Source organism: Diabrotica virgifera, chromosome 7 (assembly GCF_917563875.1).
Source record: "Diabrotica virgifera virgifera chromosome 7, PGI_DIABVI_V3a".
Taxonomy (NCBI): domain Eukaryota; kingdom Metazoa; phylum Arthropoda; class Insecta; order Coleoptera; family Chrysomelidae; genus Diabrotica; species Diabrotica virgifera.
This window is the reverse complement of record NC_065449.1, coordinates 163,740,192-163,750,900: the sequence shown is the minus strand read 5'-3', so window position 1 is coordinate 163,750,900 and position 10,709 is coordinate 163,740,192. Positions and strand designations below refer to the sequence as shown.

Genomic DNA, 10,709 nt, shown 5'->3' with positions numbered 1-10,709 from the left:
TCAGTTTGGCGGTTTTTGAAACTGAAAATGTTTTAACTAATTTTAAAAAAACTTCTTTTTATAATCAATGTTCATGCAAATTTTTAAAACAATTGGTACGGTACTTTTTATTTTGGAAATTCCCAAAAAAAAGTATATGAATTTCGTACTTTTACACTAGGATAGCCAACCGCGAACTAATCGGATAGTACGAATCATGTACGAATCATGGCATATCATGGTACGAATGATTACGAACCATTACGAGCTTGAAGGTCTCCACTTACGTCACGACTACAGGATGTGCAATATAATATTATCTTGTTATTTATAGTATCATGGTTACGTCCATTGTGAATAAGCGCTAAAAAACGGATACATAACATTTGTGTTTGCCTCCCGGCTGTCAGATTGATTTAATCTTGACAGTAGATTTGAATGCCCTATGGTGTGAGGAAGGAATTTTTGTGTTGTAGGTTTCCTACTCTGAATCTGTCAAAATTGGTCTTAGACAGATGACAGTGACAGATCGACAGATGAGCGAATTTTCATTTTCCTTATCTTTCGTTTTGTTTGTTTTTCTTTTTATGTACTTTTTGTGTTAATATTTTTGTAATAAACAAAACCAAACTTTAAACAAATGGAAATGGAAGTTAAACAAGAAGTTGCTGATGAGACATGTTCAGCAGAAATGTATTGTAATGCTGTTGATGATGGCCCTTTGGATATTTGTAAAATCGAAATTAAGGAAGAACCCCTAAGAGAAAGTACACATGATGATAGATTTGAATATGTAGCTTTACAGAAAATTCCCATAAAGACCGAAATAAAACAAGAGGAATATAAACTTTCGTCATTTAAAGAGGGACAAACAAATACAGATGGTAAGTAAACCACAAAGTAAAATATAATGATGGCTTAGTGTGAAAACCTGGTATCTCATTTTTTTTTCGAAAATGATATTTTTGTGGTTTTAGTTTGAAAACCTTGTATCTCACGATTTACAACTGTTAGAGAAAATCCAAATACATCAGAATATTTTCTACAGCCGAAAAAAGAAACCACATATATCAATTGCTCTCTTGATTTAGTGTGAATACCACATACTCTCTATTCGGTAGGGATACACCGGTCACGGATTAATAAAGAAACAAACGAATCGGCAGGTCGATTGTAATATTTTAGGTATACCAGTAACATAAGCGTAGACCTCGGGTGCGTAGAGGGCCAATATCTATTTAATTATTGAATTTTTAGTAATTTTTTGATTAAAATTTAATAAACAGGATAATTTAAGGAAAAATAATAAGATAAATAATAAAATACAATGCACCCTTGTTAGAAATACCTTTCTTAGCAAAAACTTAATACTAACTTAGGAGTAAGATTATGCAAAACACCTGACTAGAACATTTTCCCGAGCAGATGCGAAGAGACTTCCTTGACTAAAAGAACAATTAGGATTTACCCGCAAGTAATATTTTAAATACGAAAAAATATATAGATTAGTGCCGATTCGATATGCGGTCTACCATCCAATATGCGGTCTACCGCAGAGTAACTAATTCGTTATGTGGTCTATCACAGAGTAGTTATTTCGATATGCGGCCACCACTAAATAATGTTAATGCATTCAGTAAATTTTGCAACTACTCGTATATACAGTATGGTGCAAATGAAAGGAATAAATTCTTTATTTCGTAAACCGATGACATTAGGGAAAATCCCGAAACAGGTCGATTTTTGTTTTTAAATTATGATATTTTGAATGAAGTAAAAGACAGACGTACTCTCAATCATGTATTGTAACTTCCGACGACCGGTTTCGCTCTCTAAAGTATGCAGAGCATCTTCAGGTCAACGGTTACAAGTAACTAAATGATTCAGTTACAAGGAGGTACTACCTCAGTATTCATTAACATGATATATCTGCTTAAGTTATGCTAACGGGATATGGTGGAATAGACGGAGAATGTTGCAAAGGTAAACAAGTTTATGGAATTTGGGAATTTTTGAGGGTGAAGAGATAGTTGGTGAAAGACAACCAACAAATCTGTACCTGTTATTTTGTTTGTGAAGTAGACTAAAGTGAATGCCATATATACAATTTTTTTAAAATGTGATGGTTTTAAAGATTTTTATTTCTATTTATTAAAAGATTTTTGTTTTTATTTATATTTATTAAAGACTTCTATTTATTAGTGTATGTGTTAGTGTAAGACTAACAACGTTTGGATCAAAACGGGTCGATATCTAATATATATGTTAGATGTGGACGTGCAGCTGTAACCTAAATTGCTAAAGTCAATACTCCTTGATGTTTTAATGAGAGGAGTAGTGGTCGTAAAAAGGATGAAACATCGGAAAGCTTAAAAATTGTAGCTAAAAGGGTATATTAGCAGTCATATTAGTCCTGTCGCCAGGGGGGGTACAACGGCCTCCTGTATTCAGATGGACTTACCCAAGTTTTTTTTATGTATTTTGACCTGTAGAACACGAATTTTTTGGGTAACAGTTGATCCGGATGTCGATAAGATTGTTATAAACCAAGAAGTTGAGGAATCACATAAGAGCGATTTCTTGCAAAAGAAAACATTTTTTTGTATTTTTTGGGCCATTCTAACCAAAAAATGTTCCTACAAATTTTTTCGTAGGATGCATAGTTTTCGAGATAAACGCGGTTGAACTTTCAAAAAATCGAAAAATTGCAATTTTTGAACCCGAATAACTTTTGATTAAAAAATAAAATAGCAATTCTGCTTACCGCATTTGAAAGTTCAAGTCAAATTATATCGGTTTTAATTATTTGTATTGCTAAAAATTTATTATTTTATTGTTAAAACAAAGCTATAAACACCTAGTGCTTGAGTGATGTTTTCAATGATTTCTCATTTAAAATCGAATGAGTAGGTAGAGGAGGTAAGAGTGCAAGCGGGGCTATTTCTACGTAGCATGCATTAAAACGCATGTATTAGGCACGGGAAACACTATGTGTTTATAGCTTTTTTTAACAATCAAAAAATAAATTTTTAGCAATGCAAATATTCAAAACAGATAAAATATGACTCAAACTTTTAAAGGCGGTAAGCAGAATTGCTATTTTATTTTTTATTCAAAGGTTATTCGGGTTCAAAAATTGCAATTTTTCGATTTTTTGAAAGTTCAACCGCGTTTATCTCGAAAACTATGCATCTTACGAAAAAACTTGTAGGAACATTTTTTGGTTAGAATGACCCAAAAAATAGAAAAAAATGTTTTGTTTTGCGAGAAATCGCTGTTATGTAATTCCTCAACTTCTTTGTTTATAACAATCTTATCGACATCCGGATCAACTGTTACCCAAAAAATTCGTGTTCTACGGGCCAAAATACATAAAAAAAACTTGGGTAAGTCCATCTGAATTAAGAAGGCCGTTGTACCCCCCCTGGCGACAGGACTATATAGTAATAACAGTAATAAATGTGAATTGATAGACAACAATGTAGGTACATGAAATTGAGATATAAATTAAAGGGTGAGAATTAGAGTAGAAAAGAAAAGAAAGGAAGGGATTAAAATTCAGTTGAAAGTAATTGATTGTAAATTGAGACTATGTATTATTGATATAAGCAGTGAAGAAACATTAATAAACTATTGAAACAGAAAGGAATAGTAATAAAATATATTTTGGGGGTATACCTACAATGTGTTTTAAAATCTGTCAATAAACCCATTCAACATATTATGATATTTTGGCATATATATCATACTAGTGTCGTCATCCATCTGGGGGTGATGACGTAATCGATGATTTTTTTAAATGAGAATAGGGGTCGAGTGCTAGCTCATTTGAAAGGTCATTAAATTCACTATTTAGTCATATAAACATTTACACAATTATTTGTACAGGGCGTGCAAAAAAATTTTTAATGAAATTATTTGACAAAAAAGAAGAATGTATGTAGTTTATTTAATTCAAAATACATTTTACTGTTGCCCAGAAACAGAAAAAATGTTTATTTCAAAAATAAACATTGCTTTTCGATTAAATTCAATGTTCAAGCCAGCTCCCGCCAGCCACCTGTTTCTTAGGAAGTTTGAACATTTAATTTAAGCGAAAAACAATGTTTATTTGTGATATAAACATTTTTTTACTGATTTCTAACAGCAATAAAATGTATTTTAAATTAAATAAATTATATAGATTCTTCTTTTTTTGTCAAATAATTTAAATTAAAAAAATTTTTTGGGCGCCCTGTATAAACAATTATGTAAATGTTTATATTAATAAATAGAGAATTGAATGATCTTCCAAATGAGCTAGCACACGACCCCTATTCTCATTTAAAAAAATCATCGATTACTTCATCACGCCCATATGGATGACGTTACTAGTATGACATTTATGGCAAAATATCATAATTTAAAAATAAAAATCGACCTGTTTCAGGATTTTTCCTTAAAGTCGCCGGTTTACGAAATAACGAATTTATTCCTTTCATTTGCACCATACTGTATAGTAACAAAATAAAGCTCACTTTTTGACCTATTTTAATTACGGTAACTGTCTTGGCATTTTACTTATTCAAGTGAAAGTACTTAACTACCCAAATAGGTGCAAAACCAAATTAGAGAAAGTATGACAAACTAATGCAATTTTAATAGGTAATTTAACTAAATGGGTCGACAAACAAATCAGGAATGCTATAAGAAACTATAAGGACATTTGTTATCTTCCAGTTGAATTTATTCTGTCGAATTGGTAACGCCTTATATTGTTAATTTTGTGAGAATCTGTTCGTGCTGTTTAACCGAAAATGCCAAGACGTGTTTTAGATGTAGATACTCTAATTTGTAACCTACATAAGTACTTTATTGCGGAAAAAAACAATGGTGGTCCTTTAAAATCGGTAACGTCTGTACAACAACGCGTGTGCGATGCTTTAGGAATTAGCGAATCAAAATTAAGATCTACAATTAAAAACGAGAATAGTGAAGTGCCGGGAAACGATCACCACCATACTCGCCTGTTATTAAAAACGAACGATATGTTCGAAGGACGAAAATTTCAAATTCGTAATATCATATATCAAATGCGTGCAAATAAGGAACATGTGACTTTAGATACAATTTTACTTAAGTTAAAAGAGAGGAAATTTGGTGACATCGGCAGAACAAGTTTATGGCAAGTCCTACATAGCATAGGATTCAAATTTAAAAAAGAGGATAACAGAAAAGCGCTTTGTGAAAGAAGTTCTGTTGTACACAAGAGAATTGAGTTTCTGAGAAAATATAACAAATTTAAAGAAGAAGGGTCAACTTTTGTATATTTAGACGAAACATGGATATTTTCTAAGGGTGCTACCAAGAGAATATGGCAAGATGACAACATAAAATCGATCAAGCATACTAGTGGAGAAGGGAAGCGACATATAATTCTGCACGCGGGAGGGAAGACAGGCTTTATAGAAGGTGCTGATTTAATATTTTCGTCTACATAAAAAAACAGTGACTATCATGACAATATGAACACGGAAATGTTTGTGAAATGGTTGCGTGAAAAACTTCTTCCCGGATTAAGTGAGCCCAGCGTAATTATTTTAGACAATGCGCCTTATCATTCAGAAATACTAAACAAAAGTCCAACAAATTCGTGGAATGTAGATAAGATTAAAGAATGGCTAACAAATGAACGCATATATATTCCACAGCATATATTAAAGTCTGAGTTGTTATGTTTGGCAAAAGAACATGCAAAACCAAAAATCTTTGTGGTGGATCAGGTTATTGAAAGTTACGGGCATCAAGTTTTACGTCTTCCACCATACCACTGCCAGTTTAATCCCATCGAATATATATGGGGAATAGCAAAACAATATTACGACAACCATATTGGGCCTAGTGGGTATACAGACGAAGCGGTTTGGGAAACTTGGCGAGAAGCACTTTCAATTGCAACTCCAGAAGTATGGCGGAACTGTATATACAAGTGCGAAAGATTAATTGAAGATTGGTGAATTCGTGAAAATAAAATTAACGAAATAAGCCCAATCATAATAACAATTAACGGTGACGACAGCGATGATGATGACAGCGATGGCGATGATAATGTGAACAATAACGACTAAATCATTTTAGTAAAAAAAATTGGTACGTATATTGACTTAATAATATTTAGCATTTTACTTAAATATTTGATGTTTACATAATGCCCTGCTGTAGGATTACCGGATCCTTTTCAAGGCGTGATCATTTTAGTAGGTGTGATTTGTTTGAAATCGAAACTATTTGTAGATATTGTAGGTACATACGTAATATTATAATATTGTTTTTAATAATTTTTATTGACGGGAAAAATACCCCATTATACATATAAACTATAAAATATACATGACTAACATAGAAAACATGCGATCTGAAAAAAAATAAAACAAGCTAAAATTAGTTTACAATGTCATATAATTGCTTTTTACACGCGTCAATTGACTTTAATTTAAAAACATCCAACGTCAATATATCACTTAAATTGATTGTGACTTTATAGAAAACCATTTTAGAGATTAAATTAAAACATCAACAATACAGCAACGTTTAGCCTTCTACCTTTTATAAGTTATAATTTGTTTTATTTTTATTATATTGATATTCATGCAACAATTAATAATAGGTATATTGATTTTTGGCTACGGATAATGAACTGTTATAAAGAATCATGAAATTATCTCGTTTAGGCTTCTGAGGCTATACAAACACCTAAAATTTAAAATTATTTGATTTATATAAGAACCTCCTCAAATAAAAAATTACTGCGCCCATGTGTAGATAGTCAAACTACAGCGGACCAGTAAATTCGTTCATTTCTTTCTTAATCCATGACCGGTGTAAGTCTACCGAATAGACTTTATATTTATAACCAGGAATTTGGTACTTAATTTGGAGTGTTTATTAAAAAAATTCGAATTGCAGAAATGTTTTTTTGTGAACAACAAAAGGTAGTGTCCGGTATATAGAAACATTTTATGAACCTTAAGTCAAAAGATTTGTACTCTATCAACCTAGTATTTGGAGGTGTGCAATAGAGAGAGAGAGAGAGAGAGAGAGAGAGAGAGAGAGAGAGAGAGAGAGAGAGAGAATATATGTTTATTGTCTAAGAAAAAATCTTGTTGACAAACACTGTTTAAGAGTTTTAAATAAATAAATTAAATTAAAATATGACTAAATATAAAATATAACACATAACACATTTACATTATATAACAACTACAAAATATGTAGTATTGTCAAAAATAAAAAACAAACAAACTACAAGCTGTAAAACTAAATCACAAACAATAATGACAAACAAATTGACAAAAAAAAAAAAAAGAAAAAAAAATATATATATAAAAAAAATATACACGAGATCACAAATACATCAGCTCCAATGGTCCTCAAAAAATTCTGTCAGATCATAATAGGCCCTCTTAGCGAGCAGTCTATCTAATGAATTTCTAAACTTTCTAATAGTTTCCAAATTTTTTATTTCACTAGGTAGTTTATTAAAAATTTTGATGCCGTTAAAAATAAATGAGTCTTTGACTAGTGTGCTTCTAGGTGTAATCAAAGCTAAATTGCTAGCAAATCGTCCAGATCGATTATTATTTTCATATAGATGTTTATTCTTAAAAATAATGCTTGCCGTTTCCAAAATGAAAAGAGATACAAGTGTAAGGATACTGTGTTTAATAAATAAAGGTTTACACGTTTCTCTAGAATTTACCTGGCACAACAGGCGCACTGCCTTTTTTTGAAGTAAAAACACACTACTGAAAAGCTCCTGACTACACGCTCCCCAAAACTGAATTGCGAATCTAAGATATGACTCTACTAGTGCAAAGTACACAGTTCTTGCTTGGGCAAAACCAAGCTCCCTTCTAGTCGACCGTATTGCATAGCATCCAGATGCAAGTTTTGAATTCAAGGCTTCAATATGCGATTTAAATTTAAGGTCAGGATCAATATTCAGGCCAAGAAACCTGACGGACAGCTGAGGTTCAAGTTCCAGATGTAATTCAGGCATAACATGTTTAAAACACAGAAGCTTGGTTTTAGAAGTGTTTAATGTCAAAAAGTTCGCTGTGCACCAATTTTCAATCATTAAGAGTCCCCTACCTACAGATTGGCGTAAGACATTCAAATCTTTAGCATGCCATATAAGAGTGGTATCATCTGCATAAAGGGTGAAATGAGCAGATACATCAAGGTAGGCTAAATTGTTTATATATACCAAAAACAGAACTGGTCCCAATACCGAGCCTTGGGGCACTCCCCAAGTTACATTCATCAAGTCAGAGTCACAGTCTGTCCTAACAAACTGACTCCTACCCGACAAATATGACTCCATCCAACTCAGTGACTTATCTTTAATTCCGTAGTGTTTAAGCTTCTGCAGCAGCAAACCATGATTGACACAGTCAAAAGCCTTCGTTAAATCACAGAACACTGCCGCAACCATCTCGCCTAAATTAATATTATTGTAAGCTATCTCTAAAAAACTGAAAATCGCGTCGGTCGTGCCAGTGTTATCACGGAAACCAAACTGTTTCGGACTTAGTAGTTGGTTAACCTCTAAAAATTTTATTAATCTTGCTTTAACAATTTTCTCTATTATTTTTGCCAACGTAGGTATCAGAGAAATTGGCCTGTAATTGGAAGGGTTTATGTGATCTCCACCCTTGTGCAATGGAATTACAACATTTATCTTCAGGAAATCGGGAAATGTGCCAGCATTAAAACTATCATTAATTAAAATAGATAAAACATCCAAAGCAGAGTTTGGTAGATTATTGAAAACTCTTATAGAGATGTCATCATAACCCGAAGAGTTTTTGTTTCTGATTGATTTAAATGTCTCTTTCAATTCCTCAACATTAGTATCATAAATTATGAAGGGACACATAACTTCTGTTTTCTTCAGATATGACAAAGGATCTGTACCATGTCTCAACTGTGCTGTTAAAGTTTCGGCTATGCTACAGTAAAATTCATTACAGTCATTTGGAAGTGGAGTGTGATGACTATTACCTGATCTGTGTTTACCCCTTAATTCATTTATTATAGACCAAGTTTCCCTAGTTACATTTGAGGAGTTTTCTATTCTATGCTTGTAGCAGTTTTCTTTTGCAGTTTTAATAACATTTCTGTATATCTTTTTATATTGATTATAATAGGTAACAAACCATTCATCTTGGTAATATTTTTTGATATAATGGAGCGATCTCATGGTTTTGCAGGAATTTTTAATGCCATTTGTAATCCAAGGTTTTCTATTTTTAATTTTAATCTTTTGTTTAGGAAAAGACCTTTCAAAAAATTCACATATTGTATTATGATATGATTTAAATGGCTCAGACGATTGTGATAGGAGAGAATACCAGTCAAGACTCTCGCACTTTAATCTAAATTTACCAAAGTTAGATTTACTATACAGGCGACCAATTTTAAATTTATTTACACTATCTTTACCTTTACTAAATTTCTTAATTTTGATAGAAGCAACAACTGCCTTATGGTCTGACAGATTGGGGTCAAATACAATACATTGAACATAATCCTTCTCAAAGTTAGAACAGAAATAATCTATTAGAGTTTGAGACAATTTAGTGACACGTGTTGCTTCCTTAACATGCATTTTTAAATTAAAACAAGTGAGTAAGTTTTTTATTTTCTTTACTTCATTGCAATCATAGTTCAGAAAGTCAATATTAAAATCACCCGTCAGGATTATTTGACTAAACTTTGGAATCCTCAACAACAAGTTCTCCAGCCTTTCCAAAAAAATCTGGACACTGGTTGTTGGAGATCTGTAGATGCAAATAATATAGATATCAAAATTTGTTATTTGTGCAACTGAAAATTCAAATTGTTTTTCTTCAATAAGATCCTCATAATTTATCTGATCAAAAGCCAGTTCTTGCAATAGAGAGTTGTGTACTAAAATAGCAGTACCCCCATGTATAAAGTTTGTTCTACAAAAATGTGAAATCATGGAATACTCGGGAATATACAAGTATTCATTTTCTTCTAGCCAGTGTTCAGTCAATAACAGAACACTGGGAAAGTCATTATATTCTAACATTAAAAATAAATCATCAATTTTATTTCTAGCTGACTGAGTATTAAATAAGAGAAAAGTTAAATTAAAAGAAGATTCTGACTTGTCAGTTTGTAAGTCTGAAGTTGTATTATTGGCGTTAACTGAAAATCCAAATCTTTTTCTGGTCTTGTAAAAGTGCAACAAGTTTCACCAAGATCATCTAAAACAATTATGCTTTCTGAATTTTGTTCATTGGGTGGTGTTGTATTTTTTAACTGAATAAATATCAAATTTTTATTATTTTTAAAATGTTTTATTTGATTCTCCAACAGGTATGAAATTCTATAGTTGCTCAGTCTATGCCCATATGAATTATTTACATTTAGGAATGAGATTGAGTGCTCATAATATGAATTAAAAACACTTAAGAAGTCACTTAATTTGTTATTAAATTTTGAAATATATTTGGCATTAGGATCATTTCCCGTAGGAACAGAGAGAAACATTATGTTCGTGTTAGTACATTGTCTTAGTTTCATATTAACATGTTTTATACTAGGATTTCTATATGAAACAAAATCATTATAACCTGCTGAAATAATTACATAGTCATCAGAACTAAAGTTCTTTGTTAAACAGTCAATATTTTCAATGACCCCAGAAAGTGAAGCACCAG

General features: G+C 31.8%; 1 protein-coding gene across 1 annotated transcript in view; it reads left to right on the top strand.

The window, feature by feature from the left end:
- Positions 1–486: 486 nt before the first annotated feature.
- The window catches only part of LOC126888843 (zinc finger protein 501-like), a 63,515-nt gene continuing 53,292 nt past the window's right edge, over positions 487–10,709 (top strand). The window contains exon 1 of the mRNA XM_050657269.1: positions 487–863. Coding sequence (XP_050513226.1) covers positions 620–863 — 244 coding nt within the window. The 5' untranslated portion in view covers positions 487–619. The remainder of the gene's footprint in view (positions 864–10,709) is intronic.